We start from the raw sequence: 25,798 nt of genomic DNA on the forward strand, positions 1-25,798 counted from the left end.
TACGTTGCTGCTGCTGACCCTCATTGGCAGGTGTGGTATTTGCTCCTGTACTAATAGTACAACGGAATGTCATGCGCATGACCCTGAGTCTGTGATAATCTGACAAAGGGCTTGATTTAGATCCTAGCGGAGGGGGTTGCTCTGCCACAAACATGACGGATATCCCGTCTGCCGTATTGCGATCCCATAATATCCTAAGGAATCGTACCTTACTTCTTCAGGCTGTTTTTACAGGAGGTCAATGCTGCCTTGCTCTGAGAGCATTGATTGGCTGCTCATTCAAGCTGTGATGTGGCAGCCGCTGATTGGCTCTCCAGCATTTGTGTGCTGACAGTGCATGTAGCACGGCCTAAGGATGCTTAGTCCAAGCCTATAGCTAGTCTCCACAACATCTATGACTCTGAGGTTCTTTTCAGGAGAAAACGTTCCCGAAAATGCACTTGTATGTGAAAGATGGCAGACATCATTTGGGGATCCTTGTAGTTTAGAGCAGGCTGGTCAGTAGAGGGGATGGGCGGAGTCCAGGGCCACACCTCACACTCAGACACCCTGAGCAGTGGTAGTTACACAGCCAGGACCTGGCCGGAGCCCGCGGAAGAGGAAGGGATGCAGGTAAGCTGTGACATAACCGGCTCCATGAGCGATGAGCTGCTCCGCTCCAGGGCGGTTCTTTGAATTCTGGGACTTGTAGTTCCTCGGCAGAGGCGCAGCTCATCACTCATGGACAAGGGATACTTGTCTGGGCTCCTCTGATCAGAGGGTGGCTGGGTTCTTCTGATGGTGGGAGTGAACTGCCATCTCACCGGGCTCAAGGTGTCTTTACAGAAGTCCTTGGGCTGTACTCACAGGGCTGACAACAGGAGCGCTACAGGGGCGCCCTAGAGAGGTGCCTCTTTCTAGAGAAGAGACGTGTATCTCGATCCTACAGAATATAAAAGAATCTCTGAGGACGAGATTTCTATGAATTGTGTTCTAAGAAAGCCAGTTCCTTTTAAGTCTTGCATTAGCCAAGACCATTTGATTTTACCAAAAGTATAAGGGCCGGTTCTCTCTATCCACTGATCTGTCATTCATATATTTTCCACCTCCTCCAGCCTACAACATAGGCAGAGGGCGACCAACTTCACCCATTGGCTAGCTTCAGTGTGAGTGACGGGTTTCTGCCCTCTCACAAACAGCACATTCACTCACACAGACGTGTCCTTGAGTGTCGGCTCTAACATGGCAATGTCTGCTTTTTGAGACCAAAAAAATAGTTTTAATTTTAGCCAACATTTTGTATTGGCAGCTTCCCCAGCAATACTTTTCTGCAAAAACCACGACAAGACAAAACAAGCACAGGAAAAGCCAAAAATCTGGCAGCCACAGTCAGATTGATTGGCTTTTCCAATGCTTGTTTCAGAAAGGCAGTCGTGTGTTTATCAGTCACATGTCAACTGGATATCAGTGCACGGCCAGTTCTGCTTGACTGCAGATGCAGAGGTCAGTGCAGGATGGCTGTCGGTCAGTGCCGGATGACTGCAGAGGAAGAGATCTGTGTAGGATGACTGTAGGTCAGTGCAGGGTGACGGCAGAGGTCAGTGTGGAGTGACTGCAGAGGCAGAGGTCAGTTCGGGATGGCTGAAGGTCACTGTGGGGTGACTGCATAAGCAGAGGTCAGTGTGGGGTGACTGCAAAGGCAGAGGTCAGTGTGGGGTGACTGCAGAGGCAGAGGTCAGTGTGGGGTGACTGCAGAGGCAGAGGTCAGTGCGTGATAGCAGTAGATCAGAGGGGGTGACCCCAGAGGCAGAGGTCAGTGCGGGATGGCTGAAGGTCGGTGTGGGGTGAGTGCAGAAGCAGAGGTCAGTGTGGGTGAGTGCAAAGGGAGAGGTCAGTGTGGGGTGACTGCAGAGAGAGAGGTAAGTGTAGGATGGCTGTAGTGTGGGGTGACCGCAGAGGCCAGTGCGAGGGTCACTACATAGGCAGAGGTCAGTGTGGGGTGACTGCAGAAGCAGAGGTCAGTGTGGGGTGACTGGAAAGGGAGAGGTCAGTGTAGGATGATTGCAGAGGCAGAGCTCAGTGCAGGGTGACTGCAGATGCAGAGGTCAGTGCGGGATAGCAGTAGGTCAGAGGGGGTGACTGCAGAGGCAGAGGTCAGTGCGGGGGTCACTACAGAGGCAGAGGTCAGTGTGGGGTGACTGCAGAGGCAGAGGTCAGTGCGGGGTGACTACAGAGGCAGAGGTCAGTGTGGGGTGGCTGAAGGTCAGGGTGGGGTGACTGCAGAAGCAGAGGTCAGTGTGGGGTGAGTGCAAAGGGAGAAGTAAGTGTGGGGTGACTGCAGAAGCAGAGGTCAGTTTGGGATGGCTGTAGGTCAGTGCAGTGTGACTGCAGAGGCAGAGGTCAGTGTCGGGTGACTGGAAAGGGAGAGGTCAGTGCGGGATAGCAGTAGGTCAGAAGGGGTGACTGCAGAAGCAGAGGTCAGTGTGGGGTGACTGCAGAGGCCAGTGTAGGATGGCTGTAGGTCAGTGTAGGATGACTGCAGAGGCAGAGGTCAGTGCAGGGTTACTGCAGATGCAGAGGTCAGTGCGGGATAGCAGAAGGTTAGAGGGGGTGTCCATAGAGGCAGAGGTCAGTGCGGGGGTCACTACAGAGGCAGAGGTCAGTTTGGGATGGCTATAGGTCAGTGCAGGATGGCTGAAGGTCAGTGTGGGGTGACTGCAGAAGCAGAGGTCAGTGTGGGGTGAGTGCAAAGGGAGAGGTCAGTGTGGGGTGACTACAGAGGCAGAGGTCAGTGTGGGGTGACTGCAGAGGCAGAGGTCAGTGCGGGAGTCACTACATAGGCAGAGGTCAGTGTGGGGTGACTGCAGAGGCAGAGGTCAGTGTGGGGTGACTGCAGAGGCAGAGGTCAGTGTGGGGTCACTATAAAGGCAGAGGTCAGTATGGGGTGACTGCAGAGGTCAGAGGGGGTGACAGCAGAAGCAGAGGTCAGTGTGGGGTGACTGCAGAGGCAGAGGTCAGTGCGGGGTGACTACAGATGCAGAGGTCAGTGCGGGATAGCAGAAGGTCAGAGGGGGTGTCCATAGAGGCAGAGGTCAGTGCGGGGGTCACTACAGAGTCAGAGGTCAGTTTGGGATGGCTATAGGTCAGTGCAGGATGGCTGAAGGTCAGTGTGGGGTGACTGCAGAAGCAGAGGTCAGTGTGGGGTGAGTGCAAAGGGAGAGGTCAGTGTGGGGTGACTGCAGAGGCAGAGGTCAGTGTGGGGTGACTGCAGAGGCAGAGGTCAGTGCGGGAGTCACTACATAGGCAGAGGTCAGTGTGGGGTGACTGCAGAGGCAGAGGTCAGTGTGGGGTGACTGCAGAGGCAGAGGTCAGTGTGGGGTCCCTATAAAGGCAGAGGTCAGTATGGGGTGACTGCAGAGGTCAGAGGGGGTGACAGCAGAAGCAGAGGTCAGTGTGGGGTGACTGCAGAGGCAGAGGTCAGTGCGGGGTGACTACAGAGGCAGAGGTCAGTGTGGGATGGCTGAAGGTCAGGGTGGGGTGACTGCAGAAGCAGAGGTCAGTGTGGGGTGAGTGCAAAGGGAGAAGTAAGTGTGGGGTGATTGCAGAAGCAGAGGTCAGTGTGGGGTGACTGCAGAGGCAGAGGTCAGTGCGGGGTGACTGCAGAGGCAGAGGTCAGTGCGGGGTGACTACAGAGGCAGAGGTCAGTGTGGGATGGCTGAAGGTCAGTGTGGGGTGACTGCAAAGGGAGAGGTCAGTGTGGGGTGACCGCAGAGGCCAGTGCGAGGGTCACTACAGAGGCAGAGGTCAGTGTGGGGTGACTGCAGAGGCAGAGGGCAGCGGTCAGTGTGGGGTGACTGCAGAAGCAGAGGTCAGTGTGGGGTGACTGGAAAGGGAGAGGTCAGTGTGGGGTGATTGCAGAGGCAGAGGTCAGTGTGGGGTGACTGGAAAGGGAGAGGTCAGTGTGGGGTGACTACAGAGGCAGAGGTCAGTGCGGGGGTCACTACAGAGGCAGAGGTCAGTGTGGGGTGACTGCAGAGGCAGAGGTCAGTGTGGGGTGACTGCAGAGGCTGAGGTCAGTGCGTGATAGCAGTAGATCAGAGGGGGTGACCCCAGAGGCAGAGGTCAGTGTGGGATGGCTGAAGGTCAGTGTGGGGTGACTGCAGAAGCAGAGGTCAGTGTAGGGTGAGTGCAAAGGGAGAGGTCAGTGTGGGGTGACTGCAGAGAGAGAGGTAAGTGTAGGATGGCTGTAGGTCAGTGTAGGATGATTGCAGAGGCGGAGCTCAGTGCAGGGTGACTGCAGATGCAGAGGTCAGTGCGGGATAGCAGTAGGTCAGAGGGGGTGACTGCAGAGGCAGAGGTCAGTGCGGGGGTCACTACAGAGGCAGAGGTCAGTGTGGGATGGCTGAAGGTCAGGGTGGGGTGACTGCAGAAGCAGAGGTCAGTGTGGGGTGAGTGCAAAGGGAGAAGTAAGTGTGGGGTGACTGCAGAAGCAGAGGTCAGTGTGGGGTGACTGCAGAGGCAGAGGTCAGTGCGGGGTGACTACAGAGGCAGAGGTCAGTGTGGGATGGCTGAAGGTCAGGGTGGGGTGACTACAGAGGCAGAGGTCAGTGTGGGGTGACTGCAGAAGCAGAGGTCAGTGTGGTGTGACTGCAGAGGCAGAGGTCAGTGTGGGGTCACTATAGAGGCAGAGGTCAGTGCGGGGGTCACTGCAAAGGCAGAGGTCAGTGTCGGGTGACTGCAGAAGCAGAGGTCAGTGTGGGGTGACTGCAAAGGGAGAGGTCAGTGCGGGATAGCAGTGGGTCAGAGGGGGTGACCGCAGAAGCAGAGGTCAGTGTGGGGTGACTGCAAAGGGAGAGGTCAGTGCGGGATAGCAGTAGGTCAGAAGGGGTGACTGCAGAAGCAGAGGTCAGTGTGGGGTGACTGCAGAGGCAGAGGTCAGTGTAGGATGGCTGTAGGTCAGTGTAGGATGACTGCAGAGGCAGAGGTCAGTGCAGGGTTACTGCAGATGCAGAGGTCAGTGCGGGATAGCAGAAGGTCAGAGGGGGTGTCCATAGAGGCAGAGGTCAGTGCGGGGGTCACTACAGAGGCAGAGGTCAGTTTGGGATGGCTATAGGTCAGTGCAGGATGGCTGAAGATCAGTGTGGGGTGACTGCAGAAGCAGAGGTCAGTGTGGGGTGAGTGCAAAGGGAGAGGTCAGTGTGGGGTGACCTCAGAGGTCAGTGTGGGGTGACTGCAGAGGCAGAGGTCAGTGCGGGAGTCACTACATAGGCAGAGGTCAGTGTGGGGTGACTGCAGAGGCAGAGGTCAGTGTGGGGTGACTGCAGAGGCAGAGGTCAGTGTGGGGTCACTATAGAGGCAGAGGTCAGTGTGGGGTCACTATAAAGGCAGAGGTCAGTATGGGGTGACTGCAGAGGCAGAGGTCAGAGGGGGTGACAGCAAATGCAGAGGTCAGTGTGGGGTGACTGCAAAGGGAGAGGTCAGTGTGGGGTGACCGCAGAGGCCAGTGCGAGGGTCACTACAGAGGCAGAGGTCAGTGTGGGGTGACGGCAGAGGTCAGAGGCAGAGGTCAGTGTGGGGTGACTGCAGAAGCAGAGGTCAGTGTAGAGTGACTGCAAAGGGAGAGGTTAGTGTGGGGTGACTGCAAAGGGAGAGGTCAGTGTGGGGTGACTACAGAGGCAGAGGTCAGTGCGGGGTCACTACAGAGGCAGAGGTCAGTGTGGGGTGACTGCAGAGGCCGAGGTCAGTGTGGGGTCACTATAGAGGCAGAGGTCAGTGTGGGGTGACCGCAGAGGTAGAGGTCAGTGCGGGATAGCAGTAGGTCAGAGGGGGTGACTGCATAAGCAGAGGTCAGTGTGGGGTGACTGCAGAGGCAGAGGTCAGTGTGGGGTCACTATAGAGGCAGAGGTCAGTGTGGGGTGACCGCAGAGGTAAAGGTCAGTGCGGGATAGCAGTAGGTCAGAGGGGGTGACTGCTTAAGCAGAGGTCAGTGTGGGGTGACCCAAAGGGAGAGGTCAGTGTGGGGTGAGTGCAGAGGTCAGTGTGGGGTGACTGCAGAGGCAGAGGTCAGTGTGGAGTGACTGCAGAAGCAGAGGTCAGTGTGGGGTGAGTGCAAAGGGAGAAGTAAGTGTGGGGTGACTGCAGAGGCAGAGGTCAGTGTGGGATGACTGCAGAAGCAGAGGTCAGTGTGGGGTGACTGCAGAAGCAGAGGTCAGTGTGGGGTGACTGCAGAAACAGAGGTCAGTGTGGGGTGATTGCAGAAGCAGAGGTCAGTGTGGGGTGACTGGAAAGGGAGAGGTCAGTGTGGGGTGATTGCAGAGGCAGAGGTCAGTGTGGGGTGACTGGAAAGGGAGAGGTCAGTGTGGGGTGATTGCAGAGGCAGAGGTCAGTGTGGGGTGACTGGAAAGGGAGAGGTTAGTGTGGGGTGACTGCAAAGGGAGAGGTCAGTGTGGGGTGACTACAGAGGCAGAGGTCAGTGCGGGGGTCACTACAGAGGCAGAGGTCAGTGTGGGGTGACTGCAGAGGCAGAGATCAGTGTGGGGTGACTGCAGAAGCAGAGGTCAGGGTGGGGTCACTACAGAGGCAGAGGTCAGTGTGGGGGGACCGCAGAGGTAGAGGTCAGTGCGGGATAGCAGTTGGTCAGAGGGGTTGACTGCATAAGCAGAGGTCAGTGTGGGGTGACTGCGAAGGGAGAGGTCAGTGTGGGGTGACTGCAGAGGTCAGTGTGGAGTGACTGCAGAAGCAGAGGTCAGTGTGGGGTGAGTGCAAAGGGGGAAGTAAGTGTGGGGTGACTGCAGAGGCAGAGGTCAGTGTGGGGTGACTGCAGAGGCAGAGGTTAGTGTGGGGTGACTGCAGAAGCAGAGGTCAGTGTGGGGTGACTGCAGAGGTCAGTGTGGGGTTACTGCAGAGGTCAGTGTGGGGTGACTGCAGAAGCAGAGGTCAGTGTGGGGTGACTGCAAAGGGAGAGGTCAGTGTGGGGTGATTGCAGAAGCAGAGGTCAGTGTGGGGTGACTGGAAAGGGAGAGGTCAGTGTGGGGTGATTGCAGAGGTCAGTGTGGGGTGACTGGAAAGGTAGAGGTCAGTGTGGGGTGATTGCAGAGGCAGAGGTTAGTGTGGGGTGACTGGAAAGGGAGAGGTCAGTGTGGGGTGATTGCAGAGGCAGAGGTCAGTGTGGGGTGATTTCAGAGGCAGAGGTCAGTGTGGGGTGACTGGAAAGGGAGAGGTCAGTGTGGGGTGACTACAGTGGCAGAGGTCAGTGCGGGGGTCACTACAGAGGCAGAGGTCAGTGTGGGGTGACTGCAGAAGCAGAGGTCAGTGTGGGGTCACTATAGAGGCAGAGGTCAGTGTGGGTTGACCGCATAAGCAGAGGTCAGTTGGGGTGACTGCAAAGGCAGAGGTCAGTGTGGGGTGACTGCAGAGGCAGAGGTCAGTGTGGGGTCACTATAGAGGCAGAGGTCAGTGTGGGGTGACCGCAGTGGTAGAGGTCAGTGCGGGATAGCAGTAGGTCAGAGGGGGTGACCGCAGAGGCAGAGGTCAGTGCGGGGTCACTACAGAGGCAGAGGTCAGTGTGGGGTGACTGCAGAGAGAGAGGTAAGTATAGGATGGCTGTAGGTCAGTGTAGGATGATGGCAGAGGTCAGTGCAGGGTGACTGCAGAAGCAGAGGTCAGTGCGGGATAGCAGTAGGTCAGAGGGGGTGACTGCAGAGGCAGAGGTCAGTGCGGGGGTCACGGCAGAGGTAAGTTTGGGATGGCTATAGGTCAGTGCAGTGTGACTGCAGAGGCAGAGGTCAGTGTGGGGTCACTACAGAGGCAGAGGTCAGTGCGGGGTCACTACAGAGGCAGAGGTCAGTGTGGGGTGACTGCAGAGGCAGAGGTCAGTGTGGGGTCACTATAGAGGCAGAGGTCAGTGTGGGGTGACCGCAGAGGTAGAGGTCAGTGCGGGATAGCAGTATGTCAGAGGGGGTGACCGCAGAGGTCAGTGCGGGGTCACTACAGAGGCAGAGGTCAGTTCGGGGTGACTGTAGGTCTTAATAGAATGGGGTGCTCTTGTCTGCAAAGGTGAGGCGTTGTATAATTTGTGTGAGTCAGGGCTCACACAAGCTCCTATTCACTGCTGGTTTGATACACACCTCACACAGGCAGTGGCTGCTTCTATGGGTAGTTTGCTGTGACCCCCTCCTAAACTTTACTTCTTCTCTAGTGAGTGCAAAGGAGCCACTTACTCAAGAAGTTCCCCATCACGCTGATCCCGATGGACTTGTCGTCCATGCCCGCGGTGTGAGACCCAACTTTGTTCCAGCCGCGGCCTTCGTACACATTGCCGTCCTCGCCAACCAGGAAACTGCAAATTAAGAGCCAAATTTACAAAACTTGAGCAAAGAAAAATAGAATATTATTCCTAAGCATTGTTGCTTAGACACCATACAGCATGAGGAAGGGTGGGTGTTTCAGAGTTATATAAAACAAACAGTTTAAAGGGCCCTTGCAGGAGGCTGACTCTCTATATTGTGTAGAAATATGATGTGCACCGCGGAGAGGGTCTGAGCAACCCCACCTTGGAATCAGCCTCGGGCCGTCCTTTAGGGCGGCGGGGCCACACCTCCCCACCTTTTGCCCCTCAAGAAAAGTGTCTGTCAGGTTGAACAAAGGTCAGCCTGACAGACAGTATTCATGTTCAGGTCAGGCAGCCAGGAGCTAGACATGCGTGATTTGCGCACACTCCTGGCTGCCTGGGCTGAACTTTGCTGGGCTGAAGAGGTCACAGCTCCTATGGGCGTGACCTCCTCAGCTAAGCAAGGGTGCCTCGAGGCCCTCCCCCTCAGTGACGAGGGGAAGCGCGCAACCATTGACTCCGACCTGTGCGCTTCAGGTTTAAGCCCTGAAGCGCCCAGGGCGAGTGTCAATCAGTGACACTTCGTCACAGAGTGGGGTGGGGTCAGCAGTCTCACTGACCCCATCCCACTCTGTGACGAAGCTGTGACTGCTGCCTTTCCTCATTGGCTGACCTAAGGTCAGCCAGCGAGGGAAGGCAGCAGTTCCAACCCTCCTGGGACCTTCGAGGCAGAGATGAAGGTAAGTGTGTGTGTTTTTTTAAATGAATGTTTGGTGCGTGTATGTTTGCAATAGTTGATAATGAGTGCTGTGAATGGATGTGTGTGTGTGTGAATGAATGAGTGAGTGAGTAGTGTGAGTGTGCATGTGTGTCCTGCCTCCTCCCTCCTAAATTTACCGGCCGCCACTGCTTGGTATCCAGAGGTAAAAAGCAGACCACCTAGTGTTCTGTGTTTGTGGCAGTGTGAGCGAGCAGTTAGGCTAATCTCGAAGATGTGCTAAGCATTTGTTGTACTCACAACATCAATAAAGGAGACACACTCAAAAGAATACCTCAAGTCCAATTTAAAAAAATAACATGGACCTTTATATAATTTTTAAGACCAAGAACTTTGTTACAAGGTAAGCAGTTTTTAAATGTAAAATACTTTTCAGTTTAAAAAATTGACAGTGCAATTTTCAGAATCTTCAAGGTTATCCTATGGGAGGAAAACAAGAATGCAGTTTCGCAGGTAAGTAAATGACTTACAGGTTTAGTATTCGGGTTTTGAGGTCAACACCAGGCAAGGTTCAAATCAGCCCAAAGAGTGCACTCACAGCATCACAGGGGCGGCCGGGTGCAGAGTGCCAATACAGCGTTGGGCTCCCAGTGTTAATCAATAGAGACGGGTAACCAAAGATGCGCTGTTCCCAGGTGAGTAGAGCGAGATCAGGGAGCTGAGGTAAGTACGAGGGGTGCCACAAGGCAGCACTAATATTACACCCTCAGCGGCACCGGTGCAGCAAGGTGCAGAGTGGCAACACACCACTGGATGGCAAATGTTTTTTAATAGAGGAGATTTGTTTCAGAAACAGGCTGGGAGGCCTGGCAAAGAAAACCCACAGCTGCCCAGGTAAGTAGAGATGCCAGGGGTCATAGAGACACTGATGCTCCAGCTCCCAAAGGCCCAGGGGCTCTCGAAGCCGGGTGTCTTTTGGTGTCAGAAACAGCTTACCAGGCAGGTTGCGGTCAGGGTGAATGGTCGGATTGAGGCTGCAGGCGCTGCTGTGGAGTCCAGCCGGGATCAGCCCATGGTGGGCTCTTGCTCAGAAGCACTGGGGAACCTTCACAGGACCAGTAAGCCACTTGGACTAGGGTCATGGGCGTCAGGTGCAGAGGTGGTTCCAGAGGCAGCTTCGTGGTTGCTCAGGCAGACTTTTTATTTATTTAAAGTTGGTTTCTTTTGGACAGGTCCGCTGTCCACAGGAGCTTTTGATCTTTATCCAAGGCAGGCAGCCCTGCTTTGGAGGTCACTGAGCTGCAGGACAAGTCATCTTTTGGTGCAGGTTCTTCAAGGGCTGCAGACAGGCCAGTAGGGCTGGGGCCAAGCCAGTTGGTGTCTGCAGTCTTCTATGCCGGTGCGGCTACTGGGGTGTCCGGTACTTCTTTGGTCATCCGGGATTTAATTTTCTAGTCAGGGGTGCCACCTAAATACTGTATTTAGGGCGTGTCTGGGGGTTACCTGGTATTAGCCAATGGGTCACCTACTCTAGGGTGGCTACACCCACTATGTGACCACGTCCTTTGGGAGGGGAACACAACCCTGACCATTGCTCATGCACATATGCCCTCACATGTAATGTAGTGCACTCTGTCTTAGGGCTGAAAGGTCTGCTAGAGGGGTGACATCTATATTGCATGCAGTGTTAGGGGACATGGAACTGAGGCCGAGTACCATGTTGTCTTTGCAATTTTGGGGACACCTTGTCATGCAGCCTGGAATGGCAGTCTGCATAGGCTGGTGTGGGGCCTCTCGGGGTGGCACGATTGATGTTGCAGTTCTGGGGGGCTCTTCTCCAGTACCCATGCCCTAAGTACCAGGGGTACCTTTTACTAGGACCTACAAGGGTGACTGAAGTTGCCAATCACAATACAGTTTTGGGTAAAGAGATCTGGCCCTGGGAATCTGTTTAGTAGGGATTCAGGGCACTTACAGTTTTCAAACCACATCATGTTCCAGGCAAAAAGGGGGGAAGGAGCTGACCCTGACAAAAGAGGCACTTTTTCACTATAGGTCGGTCATTCATCGTGCTCTAGCACAGGTCGGTCAGTCATTGTGCTCTAGCATAGGTTGGTCAGTCATCGTACGCTAGCATAGTTGGTTCAATCATCGTGCTCTTGCATAGGTCAGTCAATCATCGTGCTCTAGCATGGGTCATTCAATCATCATGCTCTAACATGGTCGGTCAGTCATCGTGCTGTATCATATGTTGGTCAGTCACTGTGCTCCAGCATAGATCAGTCAATCATTGTGCTATAGCATGGCTGGTTCAATCATTGTGCACTAGCATTGGTTGGTGAGTCATTGTGCTCTAGCATTGGTCGGTCAATCATCGTGCTCTAGCATAGGTCGGTCAATCATTGTGCTCTAGCACAAGTCGGTCAATCATTGTGCTCTAGCATAGGTCGGTCAGTCATTGTGCTCTAGCATAGGTTGGTCAATCATTGTGCTCTAGCATAGGTTGATCAATCATTGTGCTCTAGCATAGGTTGGTCAATCATTGTGCTCTAGCACAGGTCGGTCAATCATTGTGCTCTAGCATAGGTTGATCAATCATCGTTCTCTAGCATAGGTTGGTCAATCATTGTGCTCTAGCATAGATCGGTCAATCATCGTGCTCTAGCATTGGTTGGTCAATCATTGTGCTCTAGCATTGGTTGGTGAGTCATTGAGCTCTAGTATGGCTGGTTCAATCATTGTGCTCTAGCATAGGTTGGTCAATCATTGTGCTCTAGCACAGGTTGGTCAATCATTGTGCTCTAGCATATGTTGGTGAGTCATTGTGCTCTAGCATTGGTTGGTCAATCATTGTGCTCTAGCATAGGTTGGTCAATCATTGTGCTCTAGCATAGGTTGGTCAATCATTGTGCTCTAGCATAGATCGGTCAATCATCGTGCTCTAGCATTGGTTGGTCAATCATTGTGTTCTAGCATAGGTTGGTCAATCATTGTGCTCTAGCATTGGTTGGTCAATCATTGTGATCTAGCATAGGTTGGTCAATCATTGTGCTCTAGCACAGGTTGGTGAGTCATCATGCTCTAGCATGGTTGGTTCAATCATCGTGCTCTAGCATAGGTTGGTCAATCATTGTGCTCTAGCACAGGTTGGTGAGTCATCATGCTCTAGCATGGTTGGTTCAATCATCGTGCTCTAGCATAGGTTGGTGAGTCATTGTGCTCTAGCATAGATCGGTCAATCTTCGTGCTCTAGCATAGGTTGGTGAGTCATTGTGCTCTAGCATAGGTCGGTCAATCATTGTGCTCTAGCATAGGTTGGTGAGTCATCGTGCTCTAGCATAGGTCAGTCAATCATCGTGCTCTAGCATAGATCGGTCAATCTTCGTGCTCTAGCATAGGTTGGTGAGTCATTGTGCTCTAGCATAGATCGGTCAATCTTCGTGCTCTAGCATTGGTTGATCAATCATTGTGCTCTAGCATAGATCGGTCAATCATCATGCTCTAGCACAGGTTGGTGAGTCATTGTGCTTTAGCATTGGTTGGTCAATCATCGTGCTCTAGCAAAGGTTGGTCAATAATCGTGGTCTAGCATAGGTCAGTCAATCATCGTGCTCTAGCACTGGTTGGTCAATCATCGTGCTCTAGCATAGGTCAGTCAATCTTCGTGCTCTAGCATTGGTTGGTCAATCATTGTGCTCTAGCATAGGTTGGTGAGTCATTGTGCTCTAGCACAGGTCGGTCAATCATTGTGCTCTAGCATAGGTTGGTGAGTCATTGTGCTCTAGCACAGGTCAGTCAATCATCGTGCTCTAGCATTGGTTGGTCAATCATTGTGCTCTAGCATAGGTTGGTGAGTCATTGTGCTCTAGCATAGGTTGGTGAGTCATTGTGCTCTAGCACAGGTCGGTCAATCATTGTGCTCTAGCATAGGTTGGTCAATCATCGTGCTCTAGCATAGGTTGGTCAATCATTGTGCGCTAGCACAGGTTGGTCAGTCATTGTGCTCTAGCATAGGTTGGTCAATCATTGTGCTCTAGCATAGGTTGGTCAATCATTGTGCTCTAGCATAGGTTGGTCAATCATTGTGCTCTAGCATAGGTTGGTGAGTCATTGTGCTCTAGCATAGGTTGGTGAGTCATTGTGCTCTAGCATTGGTTGGTGAGTCATTGAGCTCTAGTATGGCTGGTTCAATCATTGTGCTCTAGCACAGGTTGGTCAATAATCGTGCTCTAGCACGGTCAGTCAGTCATTGTACACTAGCATAGGTTGGCCAATCATTGTGATCTAGAATAGGTCAGTCAGTCATCGTGCTCTAGCATTGGTTGGTCAATCATCGTGCTCTAGCATTGGTTGGTCAATCATCGTGCTCTAGCATAGGTTGGTCAATCATCGTGCTCTAGCATAGATCGGTCAATCATCGTGCTCTAGCATTGGTTGGTCAATCATTGTGCTCTAGCATAGGTTGGTGAGTCATTGTGCTCTAGCATAGGTCAGTCAATCATCGTGCTCTAGCATTGGTTGGTCAATCATTGTGCTCTAGCATAGGTTGGTGAGTCATTGTGCTCTAGCATAGGTCGGTCAATCATCGTGCTCTAGCATTGGTTGGTCAATCATTGTGCTCTAGCATAGGTTGGTGAGTCATTGTGCTCTAGCATAGGTTGGTCAATCATCGTGCTCTAGCATTGGTTGGTCAATCATTGTGCTCTAGCATAGGTTGGTCAATCATTGTGCTCTAGCACAGGTTGGTCAATAATCGTGCTCTAGCACGGTCAGTCAGTCATTGTGCACTAGCATAGGTTGGTCAATCATTGTGCTCTAGCATAGGTTGGTCAATCATTGTGCTCTAGCATAGGTCGGTCAATCATCGTGCTCTAGCATTGGTTGGTCAATCATTGTGTTCTAGCATAGGTTGGTCAATCATTGTGCTCTAGCATAGGTTGGTCAATCATTGTGCTCTAGCATAGGTTGGTGAGTCATTGTGCTCTAGCATAGATCGGTCAATCTTCGTGCTCTAGCATTGGTTGATCAATCATTGTGCTCTAGCATTGGTTGGTCAATCATCGTGCTCTAGCATTGGTTGGTGAGTCATTGTGCTCTAGCATAGGTCGGTCAATCATCGTGCTCTAGCATTGGTTGGTGAGTCATTGTGCTCTAGCATAGGTCAGTCAATCATCATGCTCTAGCATTGGTTGGTCAATCATCGTGCTCTAGCATTGGTTGGTCAATCCTCGTGCTCTAGAATTGGTTGGTGAGTCATTGTGCTCTAGCATAGGTCGGTCAATCATCGTGCTCTAGCATTGGTTGGTGAGTCATTGTGCTCTAGCATAGGTCAGTCAATCATCATGCTCTAGCATTGGTTGGTCAATCATCGTGCTCTAGCATTGGTTGGTCAATCATCGTGCTCTAGCATTGGTTGGTGAGTCATTGTGCTCTAGCATAGGTTGGTCAATCATTGTGCTCTAGCATTGGTTGGTGAGTCATTGTGCTCTAGCATAGATCGGTCAATCATCGTGCTCTAGCATAGGTTGGTCAATCATTGTGCTCTAGCATAGGTTGGTCAATCATTGTGCTCTAGCATAGGTTGGTGAGTCATTGTGCTCTAGCATTGGTTGGTCAATCATTGTGCTCTAGCATAGGTTGGTGAGTCATTGTGCTCTAGCATTGGTTGGTCAATCATCGTGCTCTAGCATTGGTTGGTCAATCATTGTGCTCTAGCATAGGTTGGTGAGTCATTGTGCTCTAGCATAGGTCAGTCAATCATCGTGCTCTAGCATTGGTTGGTCAATCATTGTGCTCTAGCATTGGTTGGTCAATCATTGTGCTCTAGCATAGGTTGGTGAGTCATTGTGCTCTAGCATTGGTTGGTCAATCATCGTGCTCTAGCATTGGTTGGTCAATCATTGTGCTCTAGCATAGGTTGGTGAGTCATTGTGCTCTAGCATAGGTTGGTCAATCATCGTGCTCTAGCATTGGTTGGTCAATCATTGTGCTCTAGCATAGGTTGGTGAGTCATTGTGCTCTAGCATAGGTTGGTCAATCATCGTGCTCTAGCATTGGTTGGTCAATCATTGTGCTCTAGCATAGGTTGGTGAGTCATTGTGCTCTAGCATTGGTTGGTGAGTCATCATGCTCTAGCATAGATCGGTCAATCTTCGTGCTCTAGCACTGGTTGGTCAATCATTGTGCTCTAGCATAGGTTGGTCAATCATTGTGCTCTAGCATAGGTTGGTGAGTCATTGTGCTCTAGCATAGGTTGGTCAATCATTGTGCTCTAGCATAGGTTGGTCAATCATTGTGCTCTAGCATAGGTTGGTCAATCATTGTGCTCTAGCATAGGTTGGTCAATCATTGTGCTCTAGCATAGGTTGGTCAATCATTGTGCTCTAGCATAGATCGGTCAATCATCGTGCTCTAGCATAGGTTGGTCAATCATCGTGCTCTAGCATAGGTTGATCAATCATTGTGCTCTAGCATAGGTTGGTCAATCATCGTGCTCTAGCATAGGTTGGTGAGTCATTGTGCTCTAGCATTGGTTGGTCAATCTTTGTGCTCTAGCATAGGTTGGTGAGTCATTGTGCTCTAGCATAGGTTGGTCAATCATCGTGCTCTAGCATTGGTTAGTGAGTCATTGTGCTCTAGCATAGGTTGGTCAATCATTGTGTTCTAGCATAGATCGGTCAATCTTCGTGCTCTAGCATAGGTTGGTCAATCATTGTGCTCTAGCACAGGTCGGTCAATCATTGTGCTCTAGCATAGGTTGGTGAGTCATTGTGCTCTAGCATTGGTTGATCAATCATTGTGCTCTAGCATTGGTTGGTGAGTCATTGAGCTCTAGTATGGCTGGTTCAATCATTGTGCTCTAGCACAGGTTGGTCAATAATCGTGCTCTAGCACGGTCAGTCAGTCATTGTACACTAGCATAGGTTGGTCAATCATTGTGATCTAGGATAGGTCAGACAGTCATCGCGCTCTAGCATAGGTCGGTCAATCATTGTGCTGTAGAATAGGTTAGTCAGTCATTGGACTCTAGGATAGGTCGGTCAGTCATCGTGCTCTAGCATATTGGTTCAATCATCATGCTCTAGCATAGGTCAGTCAGTGATCGTACTCTAGCATAGTTGGTTCAATCATCATGCTCTAGCATAGGTCAGTCAGTGATCGTACTCTAGCATAGTTGGTTCAATCATCATGCTCTAGCATAGGTCAGTCAGTGATCGTACTCTAGCATAGTTGGTTCAATCATCATGCTCTAGCATAGGTCAGTCAGTGATCGTACTCTAGCATAGTTGGTTCAATCATCATGCTCTAGCATAGGTTGGTCAATCATTGTGCTCTAGCATAGGTTGGTCAATCATCGTGCTCTAGCATTGGTTGGTCAATAATCGTGGTCTAGCATAGGTCAGTCAATCATCGTGCTCTAGCATTGGTTGGTCAATCATTGTGCTCTAGCATAGGTTGGTGAGTCATTGTGCTCTAGTATGGCTGGTTCAATCATTGTGCTCTAGCACAGGTTGGTCAATAATCGTGCTCTAGCATAGGTTGGTGAGTCATCATGCTCTAGCATAGATCGGTCAATCTTCGTGCTCTAGCACTGGTTGGTCAATCATTGTGCTGTAGAATAGGTTGGTCAATCATCGTGCTCTAGCACTGGTTGTTCAATCATTGTGCTCTAGCATAGGTTGGTGAGTCATTGTGCTCTAGCATAGATCGGTCAATCTTCGTGCTCTAGCATAGGTTGGTGAGTCATTGTGCTCTAGCATAGGTTGGTGAGTCATTGTGCTCTAGCATAGATCGGTCAATCTTCGTGCTCTAGCATAGGTTGGTGAGTCATTGTGCTCTAGCATAGGTTGGTCAATCATTGTGCTCTAGCATTGGTTGGTGAGTCATTGTGCTCTAGCATAGATCGGTCAATCTTCGTGCTCTAGCATAGGTTGGTGAGTCATTGTGCTCTAGCATAGGTTGGTCAATCATTGTGCTCTAGCATAGGTTGGTGAGTCATTGTGCTCTAGCATAGGTTGGTCAATCATTGTGCTCTAGCATAGGTTGGTCAATCATTGTGCTCTAGCATAGGTTGGTCAATCATCGTGCTCTAGCATAGGTTGGTGAGTCATCATGCTCTAGCATGGTTGGTTCAATCATCGTGGTCTACCATGGTCAGTGAATCATAATACTCTAGCAAAGGTTGGTCAATGATCGTGGTCTAGCATAGGTTGGTCAATCATCGTGCTCTAGCACTGGTTGGTCAATCATTGTGCTCTAGCATAGGTTGGTCAATCATCGTGCTCTAGCATTGGTTGGTCAATCATTGTGCTCTAGCATTGGTTGGTGAGTCATTGTGCTCTAGCACAGGTTGGTCAATCATCGTGCTCTAGCATTGGTTGGTCAATCATTGTGCTCTAGCATTGGTTGGTGAGTCATTGTGCTCTAGCATAGGTTGGTCAATCATCGTGCTCTAGCATAGGTTGGTCAATCATTGTGCTCTAGCATTGGTTGGTCAATCATTGTGCTCTAGCATAGGTTGGTGAGTCATTGTGCTCTAGCATAGATCGGTCAATCATTGTGCTCTAGCATAGGTTGGTGAGTCATTGTGCTCTAGCATTGGTTGATCAATCATCGTGCTCTAGCATAGGTTGGTCAATGATCATGCTCTAGCATAGGTTGGTCAATCATCGTGCTCTAGCATAGGTTGGTCAATCATTGTGCTCTAGCATAGGTTGGTGAGTCATTGTGCTCTAGCATAGATCGGTCAATCTTCGTGCTCTAGCATAGGTTGGTGAGTCATTGTGCTCTAGCATTGGTTGATCAATCATTGTGCTCTAGCATTGGTTGGTGAGTCATTGTGCTCTAGCATAGGTTGGTCAATGATCATGCTCTAGCATAGGTTGGTGAGTCATTGTGCTCTAGCACAGGTCGGTCAATCATTGTGCTCTAGCATAGGTTGGTGAGTCATTGTGCTCTAGCATAGGTCAGTCAATCATTGTGCTCTAGCATAGATCGGTCAATCTTCGTGCTCTAGCACTGGTTGGTCAATCATTGTGCTCTAGCATAGGTTGGTCAATCATTGTGCTCTAGCATAGGTTGGTGAGTCATTGTGCTCTAGCATAGGTCAGTCAATCATTGTGCTCTAGCATTGGTTGGTCAATCATCGTGCTCTATCATAGGTCGGTCAATCATTGTGCTCTAGAATAGGTTGGTCAGTCATTGGGCTCTGGGATAGGTCAGTCAGTCATTGTGCTCTAGCATAGTTGGTTCAGTCATCGTGTTCTAGCATAGGTTGGTGAGTCATCGTGCTCTGGCATAGGTTGGTCAATCATCGTGCCCTAGCCCAGGTCGGTCAGTCATCGTGTTCTAACATAGGTCAGCCAAGTAATCTGTAATTTGTGAAACTTTCATGATGTTATGTATGTTGTCTCCCAGAATATGATTCAGACCTTCCATTCAAAGCACAGAGACTTTGGGTCCCACCCCATGTACCTGGCGTTAACTGTCTTCACGACTAGAAACGGGGTGCTCCATGCATGGTCTTTTCCTTCAGTCAAGGCCGAATATTCGTCATTTGGTTCATAAACGGTGTTAAAATAGCTGGCTAGAACTAAGGTGGGCTTTGTGTGATTACCAAGAGTTATGTTGCCTGGTGTCCAGGGAGGCTAAGATGGGGGAATTAGCAACTTTCTTACCCCCTTGTGGTAACAACCCTGTAGTTTGTGAAACTGCTGTAACTCACTGTCATGCTTGTCCCCTCTGTCCTGGAATAGGACCTGGCAGGTCTGACCCGTGTAGCCGACACCTAACAACATGTCTGAAGCTGGGTTCTAAGCTGCGAGCATTGACTTGTGACTGCTTCCTGTTCCCTCGTCATCTCACCTGAAGATGATGTCACACCATTTCTTGCTGTGGGTGTTCTGAAACGCCTTCATTTGCTCCACGCACTTGGATTTGACGACACAGTGTGGTCTGGCCGTGTGATGAATGATAACATAACGCACCGGGGTCTTCATCGGTTTGAGGCAGGTCACCTTGCGGGCCCCCCACTCTGAGCGACTGATGATCTTGGGGCACCATGTTCAAGAGAGAGAAGAAGAGGTTACATGGAAAGTCTGCTCCACCCTGAGACTCCTTTTGCTCATTTTACATTTTGTTCTACAAAACTGATCATCAGCAGGTGGATTTCAGATGTTTCTAAAAACGACAAAGTATTCACTCCGTGTAGGGTCGCCGGTTAGGAAAACATCTCATCTGAGAAGACTTTGTGAGAAGCTGGCTCAGTATATGGTGTACCTCTATTTGTGAGGCACCCTGTGCTGACTCCAGACAACCCCTAGAAGTAGTTAGAGGCTTCCCATAACCTAAGCTCTTGGAAGTGGTGGCTGTGGAGAGCAGCTAAGGCTTATCAGAGAGGAGCATAAAGCACTTGCAATAGTCAGCAAGTCAGTCACTATGTTATACACCAGAAAGAACACCAAGTGTTAGAAAAATAAGGATTATTTATTCACACACAAGTACTAAACTAACCTTGGCAAGAACATTCAAAAGAATACTTCCATCGAACAGGAAGGTACAGCATAAAATTCAGGAGCCCCTATAGGGGAGCCAAACTATGTACTAAAAAATTGAATGTGAAAACCACACTGGACCCGTATGGAGTTATAAGGTTTGGGGGGCTGGGGAAGTACTAGTCGAGGCTAGAGTTTTGTGGGTTCAGGACCCCTCCCACTGGACCCCGAGGAAACCCACTCTAACCAGGGAGTTGGGAGAGCACCCCTACCCATGGATACCCAGAGAAGAGAAGCCTTGGCAAATTCAGGATTTGTAGTTGCAGATAGAGCTGCAGTGGTGAGGACCAGCATGGTCCAAGGGACTCAATCTTTGCAGGTGAGTTGGGGCCAGCCCTCAGCAGAGAGGAGAGCCAGCAGAAATCACAGGAGCCCCACGAGGACCCACTGGCAGCAGGCACAGAGAGTCGTAGGGAGGCCTCAGCAGCACAGCAAAGTTGGATGCCCATGTCGTCAAGATGGCAGGGAGGACATCATTTTTGGAACTGTGTGATGCTGGAGACTGGAGATTCTTGGAGGTAGAAGGTCTTTCAGCTGAAAAGCCAACAAGCCTTGGCAACAGCAACAGATGCGGTGAACAGAGGTTCTGTCCCAGTAGCTGCAGCGATGACCCACCGTCTTCCCAGTTGACCAGAAGACAAGATGGCCATGGTGAGAGCTGCAGGACTGTTTTGCCGGATCCACAAGCCAGTCATTGTCATCAAGGTGCCTGCGGATGCAGGGGTGTGACTGCTTCACTCCAAGGGAGATTCCTTCTCGATGTCCTTGGTGCAGGCAGAGTTCTTGCAACTCTGGAGGATGAATGGCCACAGAAGTTGCAGAAGTCTTGCAGAACTTGGATACAAAGTTTCAGGAGGAGCCCTCCTACTGGATACAGTCTTGTTTTCGGTTCCAAGCAAAGACCAGCAGCCAAATCCAGTGTCCAGGTTTGCAGAAGAGACTTCGGTCGATGCTCAAGATGCTTAAGGGCCCTTAAGTAACCCAGGAAGGGGGTTGTACTGCTTCTATGATGACCCACCTACGGGGAGTCAGGGATAATACTTAGCAGGACTGACCAGTCAGCGACTCCCAGGGGCCCTTGCTCCTTCTGTTTCCTGTTTCCAAGATGGCAGAAGCAAGTGACCACCTGGAAGAGCTCTGGGCAACCCCCTAGGGGAGGGGCTCGACAGGGGGGTGGACACTCCCCTGTCCTTTATGCGGTTTCATGCCAGAGCAGGAGCTTGGTGCTCAAGGAGGCCATGAAATGTGCCCTTCAAAGGAGTCTGCTGGTGCTCAGAGCACCCCCACTCTAGCCCAGTAACATTTATTTCTAAAGGAAGAGGGGGGGTCATACCTCTCTTCCAAAGGAAATGCATTGTTCTGCTTTCCCCTGCTCGAGATAGGCTCAGCAGCAGGAGGGCAGACCCTGCAAGGCTGGATAGGCAGATATGTGGGATCCTCTAAGGAACCCCCAAAGTGCACGGTATCATGCAACTAGCACTGAAATCGGTGTAGTTGCATGATTGCAACAATTGTTTGAATCTAAACATGCCTATGTTCGGGGAAACCATTATGTAGCTGGACATCTCGTAATGACCAGTGTCCGCTATATACCTTAAAATGGCTTCCCCGCACTTACAAAGCTGAGGAAATGGAGTCCGGGGCTTGTAGGGGTACCTCTGCTCGTGCAGGGGTACCATCACACTCAGAACCATGCATCTTGCCTTTGGGCTGGAGGGCCTACCTTAGTGGTGACTTACAGGTTATAAGTGCAGTGACCAGTGAAGTAAAAGGTACATGCACCTTTTCACGCAGACTGCAATGACAGGCCTGCAGACACAGGTTGCATGGGCTCCCACGGGCAGCATAATCCATGCTGCAGCCCATGGGGAACCCCTGGGGACTAATGCCATGGGCACCTAAGTACCATATACTAGGGACTTACATGGGTGGTACTGGTTAACAGAATCCCAGTGTACTACAGTCAAAACACACTGACACCAGACAAAAGTGGGGGTAACTATGCCAGAAAGGTGCTACGTTCCTACAACTTTGCCATTAAGGGGATGTTTAATTTCGTTTTGGGACTTCAGACAAACAGCTGCTTTGAGTATAGGAAACCAGCCACGCAGACTTCACTCTTTTTTTGCAAAGTAGATGGGTTCTCCCTGAGACATGAATTTTTAAAGACTTTGCAAAATATCTAAACCCAGGAAAGAATTAACTTAATTTTGTCAGTGGAGTCAAAGAGGTGCAGGTGCATTCAACAAGGATCGTTTGTTTGGAGTGTTTAGCACTGAGGGGGTCATTCTGACCAAGGCGGTAAAAGGCCCTTACCGCCGGTCAGAAGTCCGCCATTCTACCGCCGCGGCCGCGGTAAACCGCCACGGTCATTCTGACCCACAACGGCGGAACCGCCAAAATCCCGACATCCAAGGAAGGCCGCCACATCAGCGGGCCGCGGAAAACTGGAGATGACCAAACCTCCACCGTCACGCCAACACAAACACGCCCATGCCATTCTGACCCACGAATCCACGCGGCGGTCTTTCAACCGCGGTATTCCATTGGCGGGACACACCGCCGCGGTCAAAATACACACACAGCTCCAAAACCCAGCCACATTGGACAATTTGAAATACACACACCTGACACACATACAAACAACACTCCCACACATCCAACCAACTATAAAACACACACCCACATCACCCACAAACCCCTACGACCGAAGATCATAGACGAAGGAGAGAGAGACACATCACAGAATAGAGAGCTACATCACACAGGGGCACACTACACCATCACACACACCACATAGAAGCACAAAGCACCACACACCAACACACTCTTCACCATATACACCACCCCACACCTCATCCACACCACCCCATGGCACCCCAAAGGCACCCACGCTTTTCGGACCAAGAACTCCGGGTCATGGTGGAGGAGATCATAAGAGTCGAACCCCAGCTCTTCGGCTCACAGGTGCAGCACACCACTATAGCCAGGAAGGCGGAGCTATGGCAGCGGATCGTGGACAGGGTAAACGTGGTGGGACAGCATCCCAGAAATCGAGAGGACATCCGCAAACGTTGGAACGACTTACGGGGAAAGGTGCGCTCGATGGTCTCGCGACACAACATTGCAGTGCAGAAGACTGGCGGGGGACCCCCACCCACACCACCCGAATTCACAGCATGGGAGCAAGAGGTACTAAACATCCTGCATCCTGATGGCCTCGCTGGAGTACACGGAGGAATGGACTCTGGTAAGTACAATCTCAACTACTTCACCCCCCCCCCAGCATGCCAACCCCCACCACCACCCTCACCCCCAACCCCCCATCACACATCCTCCCTGAGAATGTCTCCCCAGCACAACCCACCCAACACCAACCCCTGCATGCCACCATAAACTATGGACACCCATCACCTAAGCATGACCACTGCACATACCCCCCCCCCCAACACCCCCACAACACCTCCCCCAAGGGAATGACAGCACTGGGGGACAAGGGCACCCATAAATCGCACACAATAGCACACACAGAAACAATAACCATACTCTCTTACCTCATGCAGGACCCGAACGCCAACACACCGGCCAGGAGGGTCCAGAAATGTCCATCCCCCCCCCCGGAAGAGGCACCCAGTGATGACAGCAGCTCTGTCGACCTGGAACCTGACGACCAGCCCGGACCATCGGGGACCTCTGGACAGTCGGTTCCCCACACACAGGCCACAGCAGACCCAACCCCCTCTGGGAACAACAGCACAGCTCCCACCCAGCGGGCCCATGGCTCTGTCTCTAGGACAGGTCAATCAGCGGTGTGTCTGCCACTACAGGGCCCCCAGGCTAACCCACCACCCCAACAACAACAGGGACCTGGGGGCAGTGGTAGTGGGCACACCGTCCAGGGGACAGAGTCCGGGGGAAACAGGGCAACTCGGAGGGCTGCTGTGCGACAGGGGGGGGAGGAGAGGCCCAGGGAACCGACTCTCCAAGAGGCCCTCACCACCATCATGGCAGCCTACCACCGCTCACAAGAGACGATGGCGACGGTACTGGCCAGGTTCCAGGAGATCCAGGCACAGCAGGAGGAACGCTACATGGGGTTCAACAATCATCTCATCAACATCTCTACCGCCATGGGGAGCCTAGTCCAGGCCCTCCACCGGATAGAAGACACGTTGCGGGACCATGTGGCACCACACAGGGCCCCTGTCACTAGCCCGGACCAGGAACAGCCTACCACCTCCGCCGGCGCTAGTGGACAGGAGGCCCCACCACAACGACAGGCCACCAGAACCCCACCTCCTGCTGAAGAACAACCACCCCGCAAGAGGAGCCTGAGATCAAAAAAATCGACAGCATGAGATACCCCCTGAAGTCATCCCACTGTCCCACATTGCCACCCTGTCCAACCTTGAACTGCCCCTGCTCCATCCTTCCACAGGCATATGGACAATGCACCTGTGAGACTGAGAACTGGACTCTGCCATGGCCATTACTCCACCCCCACCCATCACCGTGTTTATATCATGTACCATTATCTAGCACCAAAAATAAATCACTCAATGCACTGAAATCATGCTGGAGTCAGGCTGTATTATTTACAAATGCAAAACACATTACCGATCAATTATGTTCTGTAAACTTTGTGCTGAACACATACCGAGATCAATAAGCATTAGTCCATGGGCTAACCAAGCAGAAGTCACGCAGTGGGTCATACAGCACTGAAAAGGGAAGGGAGAATCAAACATCAGTTTCAAATAACTGGGGGGTCATAGACAAAGTTGAGAAAAACGAGGCAGTCAGGAAAATTAAAATGGCGTGTGTGATTCTTACCTGTGTGCTACTGAAAATACTGTTGGATAACTCTGTCCCTGTTGTCTGGGTCGTCCTCTGAGTCTTCCTCCTCTTCACTCTCCACGGGCTCTACAGCTGCTTCAACACCACCATCTGGACCATCCTCCTGCAGGAAAGGCACCTGACGTCGCAATGCCAGATTGTGAAGCATACAGCAGGCCACGATGATCTGGCACACCTTCTTTGGTGAGTACATCAGGGATCCCCCTGTCATATGCAGACACCTAAACCTGGCCTTCAGAACCCCAAAGGTCCTTTCTATGATCTTCCTAGTTCGCCCATGGGCCTCATTGTACCGTTCCTCAGCCCTGGTCCGGGGATTCCTCACTGGGGTCAATAGCCAAGGCAGGTTGGGGTAACCAGAGTCACCTATTAGCCACACACGTTGTCTCTGTAGCTGTTCCATCACAAAAGGGATGCTGCTATTACGCATCACATACGCGTCATGCACTGACCCAGGGAACTTGGCATTCACATGGGAGATGTACTGGTCAGCCAAACAGACCACCTGGACGTTCATAGAATGGTAACTCTTCCTGTTTCTGTACACCTGCTCATCGTCTTTTGGGGGGACTAAGGCTACATGGGTCCCATCAATGGCACCAATTATGTTGGGAATATGTCCAAGGGCATAAAAATCACCCTTCACAGTGGGCAAATCAACCTCCTCTGGGAATATAATGTAACTCCGCATGTGTTTCGTCAGGGCAGACAACACTCTAGACAAAACCTTAGAAAACATTGGCTGAGACATTCCAGATGACATGGCCACTGTTGTCTGGAATGAGCCACTTGCAAGAAAATGGAGGACTGACAGCACCTGCACCAGAGGGGGAATTCCTGTGGGTTGGCGGATGGGGGACATCAGGGCTGGCTCCAGCTGGGCACACAGTTCATGGATGGTGGCACGGTCAAGTCGGTATCGTAGTATGATGTGGCGTTCTTCCATTGTCGACAGGTCCACCAGCGGTCGGTACACGCGAGGATTCATCCTTCTCCTCGCAAATCCCAGCGGACGGTGCCTAGGAAGGACAACATGGAGCACAGAGTCAAGATAATCACTGGTACGTTCACCACTGCTTGCATGGCACACGGTTATCTAGGTATTGAAAGGCGTGTATGTGTGGCAATGCCAGGCCTAGGCCTGTGTGTCGCAGTAGAGATTATGCCATGTGGGCCCTTGAAATGGCGGCTGCCTGACCTGTGAAGTGGGACAATGGGATGTGAGGTCACTGCGCTGGCAGAGCACACCGTGGCGGTAGGCGGTCGAAGACCGCTATACGGAGCCGCATTGGATAACATTGAAGCCTATGGGTTTCAGGAGCCAAAGACGATGTGCGCCGGCGGTCGCGGTACGCACCGCCG

The 25,798-nt window shown here is 51.5% G+C and overlaps 1 protein-coding gene across 1 annotated transcript in view; it reads right to left on the reverse strand.

The window, feature by feature from the left end:
- Positions 1–25,798, reverse strand: part of LOC138258826 (peptidoglycan recognition protein 1-like) — a 124,996-nt gene that overhangs the window by 16,549 nt on the left and 82,649 nt on the right. Inside the window, exons 2-3 of the mRNA XM_069206097.1 lie at positions 18,891–19,085; positions 8,199–8,317 (exon numbers count right to left, since the gene is read on the reverse strand). Coding sequence (XP_069062198.1) covers positions 8,199–8,317; positions 18,891–19,085 — 314 coding nt within the window. The remainder of the gene's footprint in view (positions 1–8,198; positions 8,318–18,890; positions 19,086–25,798) is intronic.

This window comes from Pleurodeles waltl, chromosome 9, assembly GCF_031143425.1.
Source record: "Pleurodeles waltl isolate 20211129_DDA chromosome 9, aPleWal1.hap1.20221129, whole genome shotgun sequence".
In the NCBI taxonomy this organism is placed as follows: domain Eukaryota; kingdom Metazoa; phylum Chordata; class Amphibia; order Caudata; family Salamandridae; genus Pleurodeles; species Pleurodeles waltl.